General features: G+C 41.5%; 1 protein-coding gene across 1 annotated transcript; it reads left to right on the top strand.

The window, feature by feature from the left end:
- Positions 1–8,948: 8,948 nt before the first annotated feature.
- On the top strand, positions 8,949–21,810 carry mettl26 (methyltransferase like 26). The gene is made up of 6 exons (XM_055651165.1): positions 8,949–9,256; positions 12,087–12,249; positions 14,262–14,321; positions 18,216–18,283; positions 18,382–18,460; positions 19,700–21,810. Exons 1-6 carry the CDS (start codon positions 9,063–9,065, stop codon positions 19,754–19,756), a joined length of 621 nt encoding a protein of 206 aa, XP_055507140.1. The 5' UTR covers positions 8,949–9,062; the 3' UTR covers positions 19,757–21,810.
- Positions 21,811–24,399: the final 2,589 nt, after the last annotated feature.

Raw genomic sequence — 24,399 nt, 5'->3', positions numbered from 1 at the left:
GCCTCCAGCACCTTCAAGATCAGTGGCAGGAGGCAGCACCCGGGACACAAAGATGGCCGGGTGAGGAGAGGTGAGGAACGTTGGTTCGCGGGAACTACTCCAGAACTCTTAGTGTGCAGGCCGGCTGGAGGTTTGGTCTTTTTTCATTGGTAATGGCGCCAAAACATGGCGGCAACTGCAGGTGTAATATATGCAAGATATTGTCAAGCTTGAAAGGCTTCAGTGAAGATTTACGAGGATGTTGCCAGGACTAGAGGGTGTGAGCTATTGGGAGAGGTTGAGTAGGCTGGGTCTCTATTCCTTGGAGCGGAGAAGGATGAAGGATGAGGTATAAAATCATGAAAGGAATAGATCGGGTAGATGAACAGAGTCTCTTGCCCAGAGTAGGGGAATCGAGGACCAGAGAACGTAGGTTCAAGGTGAAGGATTTAATAGGAATCCGAGGGATAATTTTTTCACACAAAGGGCGGTGGGCGTATGGAACCAGGTGCCTGTGGAGGTAGTTGAGGCCGGGATTATCCCAACGTTTAAGAAACAGTTAGACAAGTACATGGGTAGGAGAGGTCTGGAGGGATATGGACCAAGCACAGGCAGGTGGGACTAGTGTAGCTGGGACATGTTGACCAGTGTGGGCAAGTTGGGCCGAAGGGCCTGTTTCCACAGTGTATCACTCTATGACTCTAATAGGTCAATTACGATGAAAGTTTTGCTTGTGTGCCTGCAATCCCAGATTGGAGCTAAGATTAGTCATAGCTTTCGTGAATTGTTCAGGCAATCAATGTGATGCAGGCACTGGCCCCAACTACAAAACAGGATCATGCCTTTCCGCTTGTTTGGAAGATTTGCAATTGGAAACAATCACAATGTTTGCAGTAGGTTTTGGCAGGCAGAGGTTTGATTTAATGGAGTCCCAGACCTGAACATCATTTTCATTATCAAAATAATGTGTCAGCTTTCTTTGCGGTAACATGTGCCAGAACGTTCACGGTTCAGAGAATTGACTGCATATTGTATACAGGCATCCTGGTGAATTCTGGTGGAGTGTTTCACAGTCAGAAGTGTCATCTTGAGATGAGATCCTGAGGTGAGGTTCCACCTGCCTGCTCAGTTGACTTTGAAAATCCCTATAACTATAAATCTTGCCTATAACTATTACATAACTATGGCCTATTAACTCAACCAACTTAACTATGGAGGTGATAAAGGGCCTGCAGATGCTGGTTTATACCAACGAAAGATACAAAATACTGGAGGAACTCAATGGGTCGAACCTGCTGAGTTACTCCAGCATTTGTGTCTATCTTAACTAAAGAGGTTGCGTTCTCATTATAATGTTATTGATATGGGGACGTCAGATGATATGTTTGAACGAATGACGAAGGTTACAAAAGTTGGCCATAAGGTACTTCCTGTTGTAGTGAGAATGGGAAGGGCAGTGGAGGCAGGTTCTCTGGATGCTTTCAAGAGAGAGCTAGATAGGGCTTTTAAAAATAGCAGAATCAGGGGATATGGGGAGAAGGCAGGAACAGGGTGCTAATTATGGATGATCAGCCATGGTCACATTGAATGGCGGTGCTGGCTCGAAGGGCCAAATGGCCTACTCCTGCACCAATTGTCTATTGTCTATTGACACCATCTAATTGTAAGTTTAGTCTTTCCTTGCAAGTTAGACTGGCAATATTTAGATCAGAGATCAAAAATTAATGTAAATGAAGGAATATACCATTATTTGGTGCTGTCTTATTTATTCTCTTCATTCTGCATCTCCAAATATGAGCGGGGACATTATTCATCCAACAAGGAAATTGGTCTCTGGAGACCACCTCTTCTCAAAGTACATTCTGAACCCCATATAATTCTCCATTAATAATTCTTGTCAGTGTTCTGTTAGGTTTACAATGTATTCTTTTTTTTTTACAGTGAACTTTGGTACTTAATCTCGAATTTTTTTACAATCCTGCCTCCCCTTTATTTCTGTATCTAATGAAAAACAGATGCACTTAATTATCATCAACACATTGTGTTCCAAGCAGTTGTTCGTTTTCATTTCCTTTTTAAAAATGAGCGCAACAGTGCAATTTTTGGTTTGCACCATATAAATGTTGTTATGACAGACGATTATCAAACAATGTATGTGTGCATTAACTGTAACCCATTGAAAAAATATGGTCTGCTGCAATAATATCGCTGTTCATTCCATTACATCTAAACAAGATATCAGGCACGGTGGCACAGCGATAGAGTTGCTGCCTTAGAGTTTCAGAGACCCAGGTTCGATCCTGACTCTGGGTGCTGCCTGCACGGAGTTTGTACTTTCTTCCTGTGACCTCGAGGGTTTTCTCCGGGTGCTCCGGTTTTACCCCTACATTCCGAAGACGTGCAGGTTTGTAGGCTAATTGACCTCTGTAAATTGTCCCCAGTGTGTAGTAGGATCGAACTAGCGTACAGGGATTGTTGATCGGTGCGGACTTGGTGGGCCGAAGGGCCTGCTTCCACACTGCATCTCTAAAACCCCTGTCCCACGGTACACGTTCATTCCAAGAGCTCTCCCGAGTTTGCTCTGATTCGAACTTGGAGATTTACGGTAAAGGCCACTAGTCGGTACTCGGGGCTCTCGTGGACATTTTTCATCATGTTGAAAAATCTTCACGAGTCTTCCCGTGCTTACCTGCCGTTAGCGAGTCTTCCCGAGTACCTGCTGTTAGCGCTAAGAGACATCGCCGAGCTCCGACGTACCCGCCACGTTCATTCTCCGTGCTTACCACGAGTGATTTTTTTTTAACTCGGGAGAGCTCTTGGAATGAACTCGTACCGTGGGACAGGGCTTTAGAAGTAAAGACCATTTTTAGTGAATCTGCAGGGACCTAGGTAATCTGTCATTTTAATTCTACAAGACAGACCATTATTTTCCTGTGTTCCATTTCAATTGTTGTGTCAGGTGTTAAATAGGACCAGTAACAAAGCCAATAATGTTATACAAGTCTCTCGAGCTGGCAACAGCAACTGATTTGCCAGTTCTGTGCGCATTCCTAACTCTGACCCAGATTTCTCTCTTTTATTATGTTATAAATAAAGGAATACATAACCCCCAAAGCACTTCATTAGCCAGTGAATGCTTTTAAAGTGATGTCCAAGTTATACACTAGGCAAAAACTGCAGCCAATTTGTCCTTAGCAAAGATCCACAAACTGTAATCACGTTATTATTAGGAAAGAACTGCAGAGACTGGTTTAAATCGAAGGTAGACACAAAATGCTGGAGTAACTCAGCGGGCCAGGCAGCATCTCAATGCTGGTTTAAATCAAAGGTAGAAAGAGATGCTGCCTGTCCAGCTGAATTACTCCAGCAATTTGTGTCTATCACGTGATTATTGTTTGGTGATAATTTTCCATTGTGAAATGTGGAATTCCAACAGAACATGCACACTGGAGGAACAGCACCTCATATGGTGCATAGGACTAGCGCACAAAGATGAGGGGTGATCTCATATACAAGTTTATGAGGAATAGATGGGGTAAATGCATTTCCTTCTCTTTCTTGTACCTTCTGGGATGCAATACAGGAGCCTGAAACCTTGGACATTCTGACTTAAGAACAGCTTCTTCCTCATTGCTATCAGTCTCTTGAACCAATCGTTTATTTTCCACCCTCTTCGGAGGAACTCTACCTCATTCAGTTATCCCATTGTTGTACTTCAACATTTTTGGGGGGTAGAAGATTGCAACGATCATGTGATCCACCCAGTTTCGACGAATGCTATCAACCTGACGTGCACGATCAAATAAGATTAAATAGAACAACTTTAAGCTGTGCACGCCATATACAAGAAGAACTGTTTTGTGCACTAATTCACAATGCGTTGCGATCTTGTGTCATTCTGCTGCTTTCTATTTGTCATTGTAATTACAGTTTATTATTGTTATGTAATGATTATTTATTATTGGTGGATGTTCACCGTTTACTCTGTTCATGTTCATGTTATAGGAACAGAATTAGGCCATTCAGCCCAATAAGTCTACTCCGCCATCCATTAGCTGATCTATCTTTCCTCCTCAACCCCATTCCCCTGCCTTCTCCTGCTTGTGATCGATATGTACTGCCCCTTTGTTGGAAACTGCAAGTTTACAATTGTTCAGCAAGTGAAGAGTTAAAGCTGTTTGTAAATCTTCACTAGTACAGAGAGAGTGGTGGGGACCTGGAACGCATTTGGATAGTGTTAATGTTGCTGGGATCGCTGGTCAGCGCAGACTCGGTGGGCCGAAGGGCCTGTTTCCGTGCTGTATCTCTTAACTAAAAAAACTCTGCAGTTGATGCGGTAAAGGGGAGATAGCTGGTAGAAAGAGGTGAGGGGAAGGGCTGGGATAAGAGTTGACATTTCTGGCTTCTGCAGACTCCTGCGTCTACAATATCCTTAACCAATCTAATTTGTTACTGGAGATTAGTCACCCAGACTGCGAATGTTAACGACATGTTTGTTACATTAGGATGTAACTGTGACGGATTATAGCTCTATCCTCTTTGAATGCCTACACATTTCTCAGTTACATAAATCTGCAGCTGCTCTATTATTCCACCTGCTTTAAAACTGATCTCTCTCTTACTTGTTGCTGGGGTGATAGAACATTATTTCCCACCATACAAAAGCTTACGACAGGAGGTCATGTTTAACACACCCCCACTTTCCCCTTCACTACCCATGGCTGGTGGGGGTTTGCAATTAAAGCTCAAAACATCACCAGCACATAGAGTGATACAGTGTGGAAACAGGCCCTTCAGCCCAACTTGCGCAGACTGACCAACATGTGCCATCTACACTAGTCCCATCTGGCCCATATCCCTCTAAACCTATCCTACCCATAAATGTTTCTTAAATTTGTGTTAGTACCTGCCTCAACTACCTCCTCCGGCAGTTAGTTCCATACACCCACCACCTTTTGTATTAAAAAAAGTCACCCCTCAGGTTCCTATTAAAACATCCCCCTCACATCTTAAAACTTATGTCCTCCGTTTCTCGATTACCCTACTCTGGGCAAGAGATACTGTGCACCTATCCATATGTGTATACATATGAGAAAGAGTGAGTGTGTGTGTGTGGGGGGGGGAGAGAAAGGGAGAGAGAGAAAGGGAGCGAAAGAGATAAGAATAGGGAGAGAGAGAGAGAGATAAAAAATCAGCATCACAACAAACATTTACAGCTATAATTAGTTGGCAAGAGGAATAGCTGGTTGATGTTACATCAGGCAGCTTCCTATTGTTGCATTTCGATTCTGTGAAAGCCTGACATTTCACTTTACAATGATTGTTTTGATTTATCTCCAAGCTCCAACTAATTACACGTTCAGCAAAAAGGACTGCAACAAATTGGTCATAGGCTAGGCTATTTCTATATGTGTAGGAAGGAACTGCGGATGTTGGTTTACACCGAAGATAGACACAAAATGCTGGGCTAACTCAGCGAGACGGGCAGCATCTGTGGAGAAAAAGAACAGGGTGACGTTTCAGATCGAGACCCTTCTTCTGACTGAGTGAATAAGGATATCGACCTATTCCTTTTCTCCAAAGATGCTGCCCGACCTGTTGAGTTACTCTAGCATTTTATATCTCTCTTCTGTGTGAAGAGTTTTTGAGCTAGCCTCAATGGATAGGAGCAGATGGGTGCAATGAATAGGGGGAGATAGATGCAGGGGGCAATTCATGCTGCAGTTAAAGAAAAGGAACATATGTCCCCAGGGTAATTGGATGGATTACATTTGTGCCTCTGCCAAGGTTCGGCAGTGCAGTGAGATCACATTTGGTGAGTGATTATTATAATTCCTCCTCTTTGTGATGAAGTGTGACATTTCGTGTTATCAGCGCAGTCCACAGACACTCCTGGTCTCAGTTTGTGTTGGGCAGACAGATTTAGTTATCACAATTTCGTGACTGCGAGTTTAATTGCCAGTTCTGCTCTTGGGTGAGAAGCCTGAAGTGTCATTGGGCTGCAAATGATGTTCAGTTTTATTGTTGAGTGGTGTCTGTTTGACTAATCCATGCCCAGCAGAGACCCAATGAGGCATAGAATCAAGCAGAACAAAAACACAAGCAGCATCTCACGGCTTTTGTTTCTAAAATGTGTTGTGATTTTGTTTTGTAGACGTGGTTCAGTGATTCCAAAAGAGAGTTCCATTTTATTTTGGTTTGAGTTTAGAGCTACAGTGAGGAAACAGGCCCTTCGGCCCACTGAGTCCGCACCGACCAAAGATCACGCCATAAACTAGCTCTATCCTACACACTTGGGACCATTTACAATTTTACCAAACCCTATAGACTCACAAACGTGTATGTCTTTGGAGTGTGCGAGGAAAACAGAGCACCCGGAGAAAACCCACAAGGTCACAGGGAGAACGTACAAACTCTGTATAGACAGCACCCGTGGTCAGTATTAAACCTGGGTCTCTGGTGCTGTAAGGCAACAAACTCTACCACTGTGCCGCACTGATTAGTGTGGCACATTACCTAAATTGTTTCTCATTTGAAATTGTTCACATTGCCATTAGACATGTGCCATATCTTTTTTATAGTGTAAAACATTTGCTAAACATGCTTGCTTCGAGAGTACGATAAATGATCAGTTCTGACTATTGAGACAATGGTGAAAGGTGAACAGACAATTTAGTACCTTAAATGATATGATAATGTGTTCAAGGGAAACATATGCAATCAGTTCCTTACACCTCATTTTGTCTCCTCATTTAGTTTAGCTTAGTTTCGAGATACAGCACGGTACCAGGCCATTCAGCCCACCAGGTTCATGCTGACTATCTATCGATAGCCCATTCACACTAGTTCTATGTTATTCCTCTCCCTGCACTGTGGGGATAATTTACAGATGCCAATCAACCTACACGCCCACACGTCTTTAGGATGTGGAAGAAACTGGAGCACATGGTGGAAACCCACATAGTCACAGGGAGAACATGCAAACTCCATAGAGACAGCACTGGAGCTGTGAGGCAGCTGTTCTACCAACTGCATCACTGCACCGCCCTCTTTCTCCTTCCCAAATACATGTATTCTCTTCATTTTGAGTACAAACAACGTGTCTGTCCTCCTAAGACTTGTTACCATCTTATATTTCCAAATGTTATATCATCAGCAAACTATGCTTCCTATCCCCAAGATTAGGGTTGCGGCCCTAATACTGGCCCAGAGGAAACTAAAATATGGGGCTTGTCCTAATCTCCAACAACTGTTAAACTGTCCTCTCTAGACACAAGGAACTGCAGATGCTGGTTTACTCCAGCACTTTGTGTTGTATAACCAGTATTTTCTGCTTTCTAAGTCTTAGCCAATTTTGCTCCCCGTGCAAAAACTGTTACTCTAATCCCTCAGTATTGTTTTCACAAATTATGTAATTCGGGGAATGGAGTAAACAATAAAATATATGATGGCAACATATTGTTGGCGTCGTTTCTACACGATAATACTCTGCTGAATTCTAATGGCACTCTTAGGTAATATCAAAGGATTCTTTCTGTCTCTCAAAGAGAAATGAGAAAAGTGGAATAACCATTCTGAAATAGAGAGCATTAAGTTTCCATGGAAACCCACTGACTAAGCAATGGGTTTTAAACATGTTAAGCCCCACTGCTCGTTTCCTGTCGGGTAATTGAGTTTAATGACTACATTTTGATCATTCTGTCTGTGAACATTTGTTCCACTGATTGGATTTAATTTTCTTAGGTGCTGAATTGTTTAGAGATCCTAACCTCTCTTTAACGAAATAACTTCAATAATGCTTTATATTTTTAAACTACAATAAACAGTATTAAGATACGTCCTCAAACTGACATGTCATGAAACATGAGGAGGAACATGTATTAGTCAAGAGTGCTTTATTGTCATATGTCCTGAAACTGAAAATTGGAATTCTTACTTGCAGCGGGGGTGAAGGGGGTGAGGGGTTTAATATATAGATAGATTTTATATTGTGAATTCTTGTGTGAATGTTATTTGGACACTTAGGCAATTTAAAAATGTTAATCTTTTCTTAAGAAATGGATAGATTTTTAGATCTAGTCATTGAATTTTGTAATTAGCTACAATTGGGTAACTAACTAATTATATGCTTTAATTTCAGGTCATCCAAATAAGGTTGTTTCATATTTGTTTCAGAATGCTTCAATCTATAATAACTGAACATTTCTTTCAGTTCTCTTAATTTTTAAGAAAGTTATGGGCTTTTGACTGTCCTTGATCACAGCTTTTGTGTTAAGTCAATGGAAAAGCAATAGGGAACTATGCTAATTTCCGAGTGAAAATGCCCATAACTTTTTTAATACTGAAGATATGAAAGTGAATTAGGTGTCAAATTGAACTTATTTTTTATGCTTTATTTGATGGGATAACATAGGGTATAGAGACATAAGAAATTAGGTACAGGATAGGCCATTCGGATGATCGAGCCTGCACCGCCATTCAATATGATCATGGCTGATCATCCAACTCGTATCCCGCCGAATGGCCTACTCCTGCCCTAATCCCCTTAGCCACAAGGGCCACATCTAACTCCCTCTATGTATTAAGTCAATGGCCTCAACTACCCTCTGGGCAGAGAATTCCAGAGATTAACCACTCTCTGTGTGAAAAAAAAAGTTCTTCCATCTCGGTTTTAATAAAGCGAATGGTATGAAAGCTTTCATTGCAAAAGGATTTGAGTATAGGAGCAGGGATTTTTTACTGCTTGTATTTGGTGGACCACAAGTTGCAGACTTGATTTTTAAAATCTCAAGATGTTGTAACCAAGGATCTTAGAGCTATAAGATCTTTGGTTGTAACATTGCTAAAAGGAGGGCTCACATGTGACTGATGGGAGCAAGGGCGCGCTGCCCGCCGGGAGTTGTAGTTCACGGTGAGGTCTGGGCATGCGCTGGGGGAAGAATCTGACTACAGGTCCCAGGGGGCAGCGCGGGCTGTCGCCCAGCAGCCGGGGGAAAGTTTGAGGCGCCGGGTGGGTGAGAGACAGGGAGACGGCGACGGCTCGGCGGCTGTGGCGGCTCTGGCGACCCGCTCTCGCCCGCAGCATGATCGTGGCGCCGGCAGCCGAGAGGAACAAGGAGCCCATCCTGCGTGTGATCCGGCGGCAGCTGAAGCCGGCAGAGCCCGCGCTCGCCCTGGAGCTGGCGTCGGGCTCCGGGCAGCACACGGTGCACTTCGCCCAGGCCTTGCCCGCCGTCGTGTGGCAGCCCTCAGAGCTGGAGCAACGCTCCCTGGAGAGGTGGGGGCCCGCAGGCAGCCAGGCAAACCCGGGGCATCGTCCGTCCGCCCGGGCTCCGACAGATACCGCGAGGAGTGAGGGGAGGGCTGGGGGTGAAGGTAGTGATGGCGGTGAGGGTGGGGAGAGGGGCTGAGAATGAAGGGAGAGGGATGAGGTTGGGCGTGAGGATGAGGGTGTATGAGGTGAGGCTGGGGGTGAAGGTAGTGATGAGTGTAAGGGGTAGGGGTGGGGAGAGGGGATGGTGAGGCATGAGGGCGGGTGTGAAGATATTGGTCAGTATGAGGGGTGGAGGTAGTGCTGGGTGGGGTGAGGATGAAGGTAGGGCTGGGGGTGAGGGGATGAGATAGGGCTGAGGGTGAGGGGTGAGAATTAAGGGAGAGGGGTGAGGGTGGGTGTGAGTGGTAGGGGTGAGAGGGATGAGAATGAGGGCTGAGAGTGGATTTGTAGGGTAAGGGTGAAGGCATAAAGGCAGGGCTGAGGGTAAGGGGTAGGGCTGAGGATGAGGGGAGTGCATGTGAGAGGGCTGAGGGTGGGGATGGGGGAGAGGTGAGGGCTGAGGGTCGGTGTAAGTGGTAGGAGTGAAAGTGAGGGGTGAGGATGATAATGAGGGCTGTGAGTGGGGGTGAGGATGTGAATGAGGGCAGAGCAGGGGGTGAGGGTAAGGTTCAGGACTCGTGAGGAGTGGAGATTAGGGTGAGGTATGTAGGTAAGAGTGAGGAGTGGATGGGGTGAGGGTAAGGTTGCAGGAGAAGTGTTGCTGGAGTCATTGATGATTGAGTGATGGGTGAGGTTAAACACACTGGGGGGGCCGGGCTGGGGTCTTCCTGCTCTTCCTGCTTTCATGTTTCCAGCACCCAAGTTTTTTGCTTTTGCCCCTCCATCGCCCTGAGGTTGCCTCGGGCACCTGTTCCTTAGTGGAGCCTGGCAGCCCAGAGCTGCAGCCTATGCCCTCACTCACAGTTCTCCCACCACCAGGCACCGCGCAGCATTCACTACCCCATACTCACCCTGTCTCCTTTCCGTCCCTCCGTGCCCCTGCCCTTCATCCACAACCCTCACCCCGGAATAGACACAAAATGCTGGAGTAACTCAGCATCTCTGGGGAGAAGGAATGAATGACATTTAGAATCGAGACCAGTTTGTCCAAGGTTTGATTTTCGGTGGGATTGTCAGCGTGTGGTTGTGGAAAGGATCTGATCGATGTCATGATCGAATAACTTGCTTACATTTGGTTGTGAGGCTACCCATGCGGCAAAGGCAGTAAAGAAGAACTGCAGATGCTGATTAATACACAGAAGGGCACAGAATGTTGGAGAAACTTAGCATGTCAGGCAGCATCTCTGGAGGACACAGATAGGTGACGTTTCGAGCCTGAAGAATGGTCTCGACTCGCATCGAGAAACCTGCCCAAGTTTTATATGCACTGATATTATGCTGCGGCAATTACTAATGATTAAAACATGATACTTATTGGAGTAAATATTCCATTCCTTATCTTCAAGTACCAGAAGTGAAATTTAACTGTGCCAGCAAAGAGGGAGATGAATTACATTAACTGCATTATAAAGTTGCTGGTTTGTTAAAAAGTCACAAAGTGCTGGAGTAACAAAGTGGGCCAGGCAACATCTCCGGAGAACATGGATAGGCAGCATTTGAGGTCGCGCGCGTCTTCAGACTGACTTCAGTCTGAAGAAGTGCCCCAAACTGAAATATCACCCATCCATGTTTTCCAGAGATGCTCGTTGAGTTACTCCAGCACTGTCTTTTTTTGTATTATAAAGAAGGTGGATTTGGAGAAAATATTTAAATGTTGCATAGACTTGAATGTTTAGACGTAAGGAATACGACTGCCTATTGTAAAAGCGAGTCTAAAGCATAATGGCCTATTGAAAGCATTATAGTAAGAAAAGTAAGAAATTCTTTAAGGGGCCCATAAGAATTTTGTAGAGGGAATTTATCTGGTTTCAACTCATCATCTAAACACCCATGTTAGACAAACTATAGGAGGGACAAAACCTGTTTGTCACATTTCAGATCTGCCATTGCCGTTTCTATCAAGGTTAAAACATACTGAGATCAATGTGCCACATATGTGCACACACATACTTTATACTATCTCCTATAATCTTTCCAAGACCATTAAAGAAAATAAGATTAGTAATGTATCATTGCTTTCACTAATCTGCAGTTTCTGGATGGTTGCTTTTACTCTTTATAATCGTTGGATGTGAAGCTTGTAACCAACTGGAAGAAATTGTATGATTTTAATGTATTGAATTTGCATACACGACTGGTTTGTGTATGGTAGTTTTCACCACCTGCTTATATGTGAACAAATTAGTATCGTTAAGTTGAATGACAAAAATAATTGCTGCCGTCTAAATGTGATAAGCATATGAAATGCTTTGAAGTGTGAGGTATATATTTTGACCACCAAGCACGATGTAAGACTTTTAATTGCTAAATTTGCAGAATATGTTTTGAGTAAAGACAAATGTGCACTCCAGAATTGGATTGTAGCTTTGGACTGCCTTCAACAGTATTTCATTTGCAACCGGTGTAACAGAAAGTTCTGGAAACATTCACCAGATGCTGCCTGACCTGTTGATTGTTTCCAGCAGACAGACACACAAAATGCTGGAGTAACTCAGCGGGACAGGCAGCATCTCCGGAGAGAAGGAATGGGTGACGCTTTGGGTCGAGACCATTCTTCAGACTTGCTTCCAGCACTCTTTTTAAATTTCAGATTTCCACATCTGCAGCTTTTTGATTTTCATTGTCAATTGGCATGTTGCCTTACTGTAAAGTATTGTTGCTGTTTTTTTTCCAGTATTTCTGCATATATTGCAGCAACGCGAGTGGAGAATGTTAAACAGCCACTTAATATTGACTGCGCTCAGAGTTGGGAGACTTGGGGAGGATTGCAACCAAACACCTTTGATCTTATTTTAAATATTAACATGATTCACATCTCAGAGCTGAAGTGCACCAAGGTGAGACCAGTTAATTTGTGTAAATTCATCTTGTTGAATTGGTTTATAGAACCAATGTAGAACAGTACCCCACAGGAACGGGCCCTTCAGCCGATAATGTTTGTCCCGTACATGATGTCAAGTTAAACTGATCTCATCTGCCTGTACATGATCTATGTGCTTCCATTCCTTCACTTCCATGTATCCATCTAAAAGCCTCTTAAAAGCCATTAGAATTAGAATTAGATTAGATCCTTTATTTGTCATTCAGACCTTTCGGTCTGAACGAAATGTCGTTGCCAATAAAAGCCATTATTGGCTCTGCCTCCACCACTACCCCTATCAATGCGTTCTAGGCCCCCACCACCAAAGATCTTAGAGCAGATTTGCTCTAAGATCTTTGCCCACCACTGTGTTTAAAAAAAAAAACTGTCTATCAAATCTATGCCTCTCATACTTTTATATACTCCCCTCAACCTCTGATGTTCCAGGGAAAAGGCCAGAAGAATGGCATAAACTGGGTATTTAATTGAACCGATTACAACGGATGGAAAGTAAATTCAATAATAATCGCTATTTTCATGTTTTCATTGTTTTCCAATTAATTCCAATTATCCGTAAATTAAAATGCTTCATTATTCATATTTCATGTAGCATGGAGTAAAAGCTACAGCAGCATTTAGTTTCAATTTGTCAATTTATTAATTTGTTAAATGATAATTTTTGTTTGAAAGCAATTAACATTATCTGTTGACTTGTCAAAATTCATAACATCATCTATATCCCAGCATCATAAGGGTCCTTGTGGCAAGATTGATCATTGCGTAGGAATTCAAAGATTAGGAAGGACCAAGATCAAAGAGATGAGTTTTGAAAAGCCTTTTTAAGCTGGTGGCAGATAGTCCACAATCTGAAATTTTTGACTTGAATCAAACAAAGGCCAATAGCTACTTAAGTGACAGTATTTGGCAAAATGAGGAAAGAGTTGTACGCTAAATGATGTTCAAAACTGTGTAGGGCGTGAGTTGCAACTTGAGGCTGGAGAAAGCAATTGGGTTCAAGGGGTTACTAAATTGATATGGGGAAATCTGCAAGACTGAGGAAGGAACAGACCTATTGTAAAGTTCCTTCAAATATCTCAGATGTTTGATGTATATCCTCCATAATTCAAATGACCTTTGAAAGTAAAAAGGAATGGGATCAGCTGCAGTAAAATGGTTGATTGGTATAAAGATACCACATTAATATCAGTTCAATGTACAGCGGTACTTTATTGTCACATGCTCCTTGTTACAGTGAATCTGTTTTATTGCGTACAATTCAGTAAAAATCAAAGCATAGAAAAACTACAATCGTACTTAAGTACGTGAGAATAAGAATAGAAGATTACACTGAAGCATTATAAAAGATTTCTCACGTTTCTTGTGTCATTTTACATCCTTCAAGTTCTTAAAATTATGGAGTATTTACTTGGCCTTAAAGGCCCGTTGTCTTGGTGGTGGCAATGGGTCAGAGTTAGGACATTCAGCCCATCGAGTCTATTTTGCCATTCATACATGGCTGATCTCTGCCTCCTAATCCCATTTTCCTGCCTTGACACCCGTTCTAATCAAGAATTTGTCTATCTGCTTTAAAAAATATCCATTGGCTTGGCCTCCACAGCCCTCTGTGGCAATGAGTTCCACAGATTAACTACCCTAAAGAAGTTCATCCTCGCCTCCTTTCTAAAGGAGCGCCCTTTAATTCTGAGGCCATGACCTCTGGTTCTAGATTCTCCCATCAGTGGAAACATCCTTTCCACATTCACTCTATCCATGGCTTTCATTATTTTGTAATCCCTCCAACGTTTCACCTCACTTACCAGATAAGGGCCATCTTCACAGACAGTTTGGCAACCATTGAATGTAAATTGAAGTGGCCAAGCAAATCTGATTGTGCATATTGGAAGAAATTTATGAAAACGATCACCTGCCTAACAATTAATATTCTTTCAAGCTGCTAGTTATCATGTGCAAATGTTCTTATTCCTGCAGGGTCTCTTCAAAGGAGCCAGCCAATTACTGAAACCAAATGCCGTATTGATCACTTATGGGGTAAGTGAGCCATGAGATTCAATTATTTTACAACCTATAGCTTCCTAATGTAGCCAGTAATATTATTGTCATGTTAGCAATACAGGAAACAAATTAGTTTTTACAGTGGTTTCATTACACCATTGTGTTGCTGGATCATTTATTTTCAGAGAATTGATGTACTGCGCAGTATTGTAAATGGGAGAAATGTTCACCGCATGAACACTGAGATGCTTTAGCAAGCGGGACCAAATCTGAATCAATGAGCTTGTTACATAATGATACCAAAGTAGAGTGCGGCTGTAAAACCATACAGAACCTTGATTTTCATGTTGGGCATAGGGCAACAGCACCAATCTGTACTTAGCACCATTAACATAGTCAACCATCCCGATGTGTATTACACGACTATTGTCGAACAATATTTGATACCAAGCCAAACAAAAAGGTCTAGGTCTAGATAACAAAAGATTTTGTCAAGAAGATAGGATGTGAGGAACATAACACAGGGAATAATTTGGGGGATTAGAGTTCAGGTTTTAGTTTTATTCGTTCTAGTTTTAGAAATATAGCGTGGAAACTGGCCCTTTGGCCGGCGCCGACCAGCAATCCCCACACATTAACACTATCCTACACCCACTAGGGACTTTTTTTACATTTACCAAGCCAATTAACCTTCAAACCTTTATGTCTTTGGACTGTTGGAGGAAACTGAAGATCTCTGAGAAAACCCACGCAGGTCACAGGGAGAATGTAAAACTGTACAGACAGCACCCGTAGTCGGGATCGATCCTGGGTCTCTGGCGCTGTAAGGCAGCAACTCTACCGCTGCACTGTGCCGGTGACAGGAGGAAATTGAGACATAAAATGACAAGTTTGTTAACAATGGGTCTATGCAGGCAATGAGTGCTGGAGGGACTGATGAAAGTGACAATGTGAATTAGGGAGTAGTGATTAGGATGCCAAACAAACTGAATCGCTCGCTTTTACTGGGCTAGACAATTTCAAGTGAAAATTTTGTTCTGGACTACTGCCTGGCTGCCTACCTCCTTTATCCTCATCAACCCCAACTAAAGACACTGTCTGAACCCTGCTTTAGATTCCAGGCACAACTGATGTTTGCATTTGGGATGGGAGGGTTGGGGAACTCACAACCAAGAAGATGATTGATGCCTAGCTATAACATTGCCCTTGCGAATCCTTTGAGTGCACTGAAGTTTCTAAATTCAGTCATCTTAATAATTGTTCCCTCCCTTGGAATGTGTTTTTATTTCCTGATAATATGTATATTCTCATATATGCTACTTTAAAGAAGCCTTTGGTGGTAAGTTTTAAAGCTATATCTGCAAACTGCGCCATCACAAGGTTAGACAGGGGAACGCTGATGTGAACAAGCGGTCAGAGAGGAGCCCTCCATGGAAGATATTGACAGGCTAGCAAGAGGAGTTTGCTTTATGCCGATTAAGGACTAAGAAGGAACCAACGAATATTTACTGCTTCCAAAAAACAGAAAGAATAAGAAGCCAAAAGTAGAACTGAAATAGAGACAAATTATTTCAGGTAATCTGTGCTTCAGGTGCAAAGCTGTGGACAACTAAGTATATTGTCTATCTTTGTTCGGCTGCAACTTTTAACATTTTGGAGACTTTGAGCATTTAGTAAACTGTGCAGATTTTCACCTAATATTTCCATAGTAAATTTACCAATTAAAAATCATTTTTAAAGATTAGTCAAAAATGAAAGGACAAGTTACCCTGGAGAAGTAGCAATAAAGTACATTGCTAGGAATATTTAACTTGGCTGTGCTTAATGCTGTAGAAAGTTTATCATTTCCAGATTGAAGTTCTTCATCGTGTTTACGATGGCACTGTGGTAGAGTTGCTGCCTTACTGCCGAGGTTTGATTCTGACTCAGGGTGGAATTTGTACGTACTCCCCATGACCATGTGAGTGTCCCCCAGATGCTCCGGTTTCCTCCCACACTCCAAAGATGTACAGGTTTGTAGGTTGATTGGCTTTGGTAAAACATTATATATTCTCCCTAATGTACAGGAGAGTGCTAGTGTTCAGGGTGATTGCTGGTCGGCATGGACTTAGCAGGCTGTATCCCTAAACTAAATAATCACGCAGCCCACAGTTCGTGTATGGGATCAACCAGGCCTTAATATATTGTTTTAACGCAGATGAAAGATGTTGATTCCTGTATACATCTCCTAGGTAACTAGAATGAGCAATTTAGGTTCTGGGGGATGTTGTTCTAGTGCATGTCATTTGTTCATATGCAACAATGAGTATATTCTGCCCTTTGTATCTGGCTGTGTCAGTCATTTTTTTATCAGATCAGTGAGCAGGCTAGTTGTCTCCATGACAACGGAGATAACCCACCCCACAGAAGAGCGCCATCTGCTCAAGCTGATGTTTGGTTTTCTTTTGTCATAGATTGCAGGCTGACCTCTACCACTGAGAATAAATAATGTGTTTGTACTGTGTCCTTGTGACCACTGTTTAAATCAACTCCACCAGCTGCTTAAAATGCTGACCATTTAGTAGGTCTTTAGAAGTTCAAGTGGCATCCCACTCAAATTCACATGTAACACTAAATCATTGTGATGTAGGTTAAATGTTCAGAAACTGCATAGTCATGGAAAAGATATAGATATGCCATTTATTGTCACTATACATGTACAGTGAAACTGAAAGCTGCTTGTACTCAGTGCATACATACAATTTAGCACAAAAAACAAGAAACAGAAAAAACAAAAAACAGAAGGGAGATGGGGGGGGGGGGAATAGGTGCACAAATTCTGCGGCGCTACATACATATATACATATATACAGATGGAAGTCTGTGTTGGGCGGTGTAGTCAATGCATGTGTGAATTTGAATTTATAGTAGATATAATTCTCGGAAAGCAACTATTCCTGAGTCTGTTTGTCCTGGATTTGATGCACCTATAGCGCCTTCCAGAGGGCAGCAGGTCGAACAGTCCAAACGCAGGATGGGAGCTGTCTTTGATGATCTTCTTTGCCCTGCTAAGGCAGCGGGAGGTGTAGATGTCCATCAGGGAGGGAAGAGGGCAGCCAATGATCCTCTGCGCTGTCCTGGTTACCCTCTGAAGCCTCTCCCTGTCTGCCATGGTGCAGCTGCCATACCATGCAAGTCCATCTTTAATGCAAATCCTTCTTTCCAATATTTTATCCTACACCTCTCTGGTTTGTAGAGCTGTGAAAATGGTGGTTACAGTCAAACGCACAGGAATCTTTGCAAAAATATCAAATAGATTTAGCTTGGTCTGCCAATTTTTTTTCATCTGATTTATTTTGCTGCATGACCTTGGAAGCTGGAGAAACAGCTGCTGAAATTTCAGTTTTAACAGTTAAACTGACGTACAGAAGTAGCTGATTTTCATACCATTTTAGAGTGTTGGCATTGGTCTTGATATGATGTTCCCACAGCATTTGCCATAGCTTATGTAAGAAGGAACTGCAGATGCTGGTTTACACTGAAGATAGACACAAAATTCTGGAGTAACTCAGCGGGTCAGACAGCATCTCTGGAGAAAAGGTGACGTTTCAGACTGATGAAGGGTCTCGACCCGAAACGTCACCTATTCCTTTTCTCCAGAGATGCTGCCTGTCCTACTGATTTGCTGTAGCGAGACAATATTAAATGTCCCTGATAGCACCTGTTTACACAATAGATAAAAGGGCCTGCAGAATCATAATGCAAATTCTCCTGTGGTTTAGTCTGTACAATGATGTTCTTCTGAGAGATTTACAAGCTTTGACTGTACTGGTTGATAAAATAGAGCTCTAAGGGACATTGAAACTTCACTGGCTGAGTAGATTTCTGGAAGGGATGTTTTTATAAATATGGATAGTCATTGATTTAATTTAATATTGATCTTTCCTGCAGCCCTATGCAATCAATGGCACGATTACTCCACAAAGCAACGTAGATTTTGATTTGAGCTTAAGGCAGAGGTAATTTATGGTTACAATTTAATTATTATTTTTAAAGAGAAACTTTATTAAGTCAAATACAATTGTAAAACATCTAAATTTGATATTTTTCATGAAAGAAATCCATTCTGGGGTTTGAGAGATGTGAGCATATTACAGAAGCTTGCTGAAGAAAATGGGATGACATTCAAGCAGATGGTATGAATTACTTGTCTAAATGTTCAAACTACCAAAGTAAATGGAATAAACACCAATTAATTATCTCGGGATACATTTTACTGTTGCTTATTGCATTTTAAGTGATTACTTTGCTTCATTACATGAAACTCATCTTTCTCTCTCCCACCTTTAACTTCAATTTCAGTGGTAGTAAAATTGTGGGGAGGTGTTTATATGGATACCATGCAATTTATCCACCATTTATGACATTGTAAACTATCCTCAGGTGTTTTCATTTGCCAAGCCAGATCAATTTAAGGATTGAATTGGCAATGATGTTTTGGGTGGGGAGAGATTTAATTGACAGGTGTATCATGTGGGCGAGAGAAGGATGGAAATTGTGGCCAAGAGGTGGAAAAGAGTTAAGTGCAATTGGTGGAATCATATAAGGAAGGGAGGTGGGGAATGAAATATAGAACCAGAGGGAGGGATGTTGGATAGAAGGGAACAGGGCAGGGGGAATAAATAATCATTCATTGTAAACCAGTCTCTGATTTTGTTGGTTAATACCTATTTTTTTAACGTGACAACTATGGAAATTTCATTGAAGCTGTGCAAGTCTACATTGAAGTTGTAGACTACCCAAATGGAATACGAGATTCTGTTCTCACACATCCAACCAATCTTGTCCATTGAATGATGCTCTAAATGCAGTCTCCTCTACATCAGTGACACCAAAGCGTAGGTAGACAAGGCAAAGGTTTTGTCAAACACTTGCCTTCTGTCCACTTTGAACTCCTGATAGTTATCCACTTCAATTCCCCGTCCTGTTCCCATACTCATCTGTCTATCCTTGGGTCCCCTCCACTGCCTGAATGAGGCAACATGCAAACTGGAAGAACAGCACCCCATATTCTGCTTGGGTAGCTTACCAACCCACAGCATGAACACCGAGTTCTCCTCTTTCATGTCCTTGTGCTTTAACAGTGTTGGCTCTTTTAAACACACAAATCCTAAAGTCTTATTTAAGTGACAAGTTGAAGCAGGAGAGGCTGGACCAGATATTCAAAAGGTTAACTGAGTCACTTAGGAATTGTGACTTTCAGTTCATGCAACACATTTGTAAAAATAGCAATGCAAACAAAATAAGTAATTGTGTTAAAATATAAAATAAAACCAAAAGATCTTTTGAATATTAAAGGTTGTGATGGATTTTGTGGCGAGTGCTTAAAGCAAGTGGGGGTCACTTACTATGTTAATATTTTGTTTTACTTTTAGATTGATATGCCAGCTAACAACAAATGCCTGATTTTTCAGAAAAGGTCAAGTATATAGCAGAGTCATCTCTTCTACATTCCATGCAACAACAGAGGAACAAAACATTCAGCTTTAATTATTGTAATAGTTCACTAATGGAATAATTGCTGCTAAACCTCTATTAATTAGTTACTCTTGTGAACAAAACTAATGGGATGACTTAAGAAAAAATATTTATTGGACAACTTGGTTTTAGTGGCCAGTAGCCATTTTCCAAGCATTGAAAGAATGCTTTGGAAACATGCCTATCCAGTAGGATTAATTATTTTTTATGAGGGGATGGATTGTGGTTGATACGTTTTATGGTCTTTACAATAACTGCTTGGATGGAACACCACCTCCTTTCACTATTTTACTGTTTAGGGTATAAAATGAGTGCCTTGATGCAATGCAAACAAAAGATATTTCTCCCAAACATGTTCCATATAAGTAACTTTTTAGAAGGGGATTGCTATCATTACAAACATTATCCAGTTACTATTGGCTTGGAGTGAAGTGTTTTGATTGGTTTTGTTTTTGTACTTGATGTAGCTTACACTTACAGGAATTGTAACCAAATGGATTCCAAGTTGTGCAAATGGATGTAAAGTTTGAAGCAAACACTTTAATTTGTGATTTATTGTGACCTTGTTTACAGTATATGATATAATCACCACTAGAGATTAAGAAAAATGTTTTTTTTATTAAGTAGGAACAATCAGTGGGTTAACAGAAAACCTAATGGAACCATGATAGACACAAAATGCTGGAGTAACTCAGCGGGATAGGCAGTATCTCTGGAGAGAAGAAGTGCGTGATGTTTTGGGTCATGATCCTTCTTCAGACAGTGTTGGGAGAAGGAGATTAGAGATATGGATGGGTAAGGAGTGAAAACAATAGCTCAAAGCAGACAATAATCAAGGAAATATAGAATGGTTCATTGTTGTCATATGAAGGTGGCAACGAGGCAGACAATCAGTAAAGCTAATCGTGGGAACCGTGAAACTAGTCGGAGAATGAGGGACGGGAAGTGAGGAAAAGCAAGGTTTACTAGAGGTTGAGAAATCAGAATCATACCACTGGGTTGTAAGCTGCCCAAGCGAAATAGGAGGTGCTGTTCCTCCAATTCATGGTGGGCCTCACTCTGACAATGGACGAGGCCCAGGGCAGAAAGGTCAGTGTGGGAAGGGGAGTTAAAGTGTTTAGCAACCGGGAGATTGTGTAGGCCTAGGTGGACTGAGCAGAGGTGTTCAGCAAAATGAACACCGAGCCTGCACTTGGTCTTGCCTATAGAACCATGCACTGATTAGGAAAGATTTAGTTAAAACTTATCATACTGTTCCTGCTACTCACCTGGCAAACTAGAGTTTAAATTGATGCAAAATAATACCACAAAGTACATTTAAATCAGTTGGTTTCCACATCAGTGAACATCAATTGATTGTTTCAATCAGCAGAGTAAGAATAGCTTTCCTTTTTCCTGCACTTGTGCTTTATCGGTGAATGATCTGAGGTTGAGATTTGGATGAAGTATAATGTTAGGAGAATAATTGTTATCATCATCTGGTTACTCGAGGCTTAGAATGGACTGTTCCGACTCAATTGTTACTAAACTTGATGTTGCTTGAGTAAATGGAGTTTTGCATTATGTTTGGCTCTGCTAAAGTTGCCAGTTTTATCCTGGCACTGGGGGATAGAAAATGTTCCTCCCTACAATTCTAATACTTATTTTCTGAACCAGAAAGAAAGTGATCAGTAGACGTCAGAAACAGTTATTCCCATATCCATGCGAGTTGCTGCAAGGCATCTTGATAGATTTATGGGATCCAACTTATACAAGGCGTTTTCTGGAAGACAGTAAATCAGGAAGCAAAAAGCTCTCTATCATGAGTAAAATAAAGATTGAAACAATCATAAATGATTAAAGTTTTTGTGAATGATATTTTAACTCACGAAATTGAATGGATTTTAATTTCCTTAAATTTATTTCATTAGTTTCTATAGTATTTGCACTGGTTGTACAGTTTAAAAACTAGAGTATTAGTGGATGTTATACTGCAAATGATGTGCTTAAAATAAAAGTTTGGGTCAAATTTTTTTGCAGGCATTTCCTTAATGGGGATTACAGCAGTACATTGAGGAACCGCACATTATCAGTAACAGCAGCTTCTGATCTTCCACATTTAAGGGTGCCTGGGTCAGGTCTAGCTGTTGCTGTCAAATTTTCTCCTCCAAATTCTGGGACATGACTTCTAAGTGTCACATTCATCTTATAAACAAAAGGTATTAAAAACTGTGACTTACCTGGTGCGGCTGTCATCTTTAATCAGGTTAGCGTTGTTGCAAGGATCTGAACTCGATGCAAGAGAAACATATCCAACATCACACTTGGGCCAGGGAGTAGCTGCTCTGAACCAAGTAATTTGCTCCAGAATTCACTCTTTAAGTAGTGAACTATATTTAAAGTGACAATTTGCAGCAGTTCTAGTTCTTAATTATTTCACTCAATATATTTTGGGGGGGGGGTTTCTGATCGTGAGTGTACTTTGGTGAAAGGAAGCACTGAAATTGGTGATATTTACGATATACTGATTTTACGATATAGTGATTTTGTGGTTTAGTTACCAAACTAGTAGCTAAAGGCTTGGTGTTAGGAAACCCTCCCACCTACATTTCTTCCTCTAACTTCACAACTATCATTTTGTCTCCCAGCCATCTGCCTATCAATCCCCCACACAAAGTGTATCCACCTATTACTTGCCGGGCTTTGTCCTGCCCCATCTCTCTTCCAGCATGTCCCCCACAATCAGTCTGAAGGGTTCCATCTTGACTACCAGTGAACTACACAGCAAACATGCAGATACATTTATTACCAAGCCAATTAATCTACAAACCTGTACACCGTTGAAGTGTGGGAGAAAGCTCACACTCCTAGGGAGAACGTACAAACTTCGTACAGACAGCACCACGTATTCAGGATCAAATCCGGTCTCTGGCGCTGTAAGACAGCAACTCTACCACTGCCCCACTTCTATGAAAATGACTGGAGACACAAAATTTCATGTGACTAGATGAACCCTGATATGTCATTGTCTTCGTGATATGGTAAAATTCATAGTTTGATAGTCAGGGCAAATTGCAATTATATGTATAGAGATGTATTCTGCACACTCACCTGAAAGACATTTAAAATAATAACTCCAACGGTAACTCCCACATCCCAAACATTAACCACAGACTGTAATCTAAATCTTACCCAACAGCATGACTAACGCAAAGATGTCATGGAACCCCGAATTGTTAGCTATAATAGGAATGGCTTTCTGAAAAGTACTGATTAATTGCAGGAGGTAAACACCACAGCCATTCTGCACAATGTGATGTGTCACAAACAACATCCAGCTACACCTCTTATTTATTGTCAGGATCGAGATCCAAATTACAAAATACTTGTATAGTACTAAGTTCTTCAATGCCCCACTGACAACAAACTATATAAAGCAACCTCAAGCTTTGTTTCATCAAAGAACATGTCATTAAACTACCTATCTTAGCTAGGGTATCTAATTATCTAATAGTGCTGTGGAAAATAACCAGACGCTACCTCCTAAGTAAGTGGAAAAACTAACTAGTGGTGATTCTAAGATGGAATCAAAAAGCTGGAGTAACTCAGCGGGTTAGATAGCATCTTTGGAGAAAAGGAATAGATGATGTTTTGGGTCGAGACCCTCCTTCAGACTCGTTTCTGAGTCACTCCAGCTATTTGTGTCTATATTTGGTTTAAATCAGCAGTGCCTTCTTACACATGGAGGCTAGCTGGGTGAAAATTTGATAATGATCTCCATTTCAGTCTGATGGATTGGAAAACCACTGCTATGCTTGAAGTATAAAACATTTAAATTCACATTCAGCAGTTTTCTAGTACTGAATATGCCCCTTCTGCATTAAAGGGCAAAGAGTTGAACTTTTCAACCAAAGGTTGTAAATGAAAACAAAGTAAAAATCCTAACATGGTCTTCAAAGAGTTCAGTGCACACCTCGAGCCAAAAGAGAGTAATCTCAATGATCAAGTCAATGATTTATTTGCATAATGCATTCAGTCTGGGGAAGGTTACCGATCCAAAATGTCACCTATTCCTTTTCTCTGGAGATGCTACCTGACCTGATTTCTCCAGCATTTTGTGTATAAACTAGCATCTGCAGTTCCTTCCTGCAATGATACATTCTGTAAATGCAGATTTTAGAGTTAAGGCTCGTGGAGACTCATTGGAGTGCAGGCTGCATCTGGATAACTGGAGGCTAAAATGAGAAGGTAAAAATAAAACGTACTCAAACAGCCAATCTTCAGATCAGTCCTACGAGATGGAAGACACATAGAGGGTATGGTCAGACAACAGAAACATCGTCTTCAGCAGCAAGACATCTGCTGGAGACACAGCATCAGGAGCTTGGAAGTGTGAATGAGGAATTGGTAACATGCTAGTGTCCTACCTGCAATGCTAATCCTATTTCAGCCTTTCATTAATTTAAGATTAAATATCTACAAAAATTAAGATAATTTATCAATAAGATCTCATTTAATAAATGTCAAATTTGGTGCACACAAAGTGATCAAGTCTGAACAGCCTTGAACGCACAACTTACCATCGCAAAAATGATTTTGCTTCTGGAAGAAGTGACTT

The sequence above is a fragment of the Leucoraja erinacea genome, chromosome 20 (assembly GCF_028641065.1).
Source record: "Leucoraja erinacea ecotype New England chromosome 20, Leri_hhj_1, whole genome shotgun sequence".
Classification (NCBI taxonomy): domain Eukaryota; kingdom Metazoa; phylum Chordata; class Chondrichthyes; order Rajiformes; family Rajidae; genus Leucoraja; species Leucoraja erinaceus.
This window is presented reverse-complemented; position numbering and strand designations above follow the sequence as displayed.

Coding starts and splice junctions, on each gene's coding strand:
- mettl26 (XM_055651165.1), top strand. CDS start 9,063: ATGATCGTGGCGCCGGCAGCCGAGAGGAACAAGGAGCCCATCCTGCGT. Junction 9,257..12,086: donor GAGCAACGCTCCCTGGAGAG/GTGGGGGCCCGC, acceptor TTTTTTTTCCAG/TATTTCTGCATATATTGCAG. Junction 18,461..19,699: donor GGATGACATTCAAGCAGATG/GTATGAATTACT, acceptor TTTTACTTTTAG/ATTGATATGCCAGCTAACAA.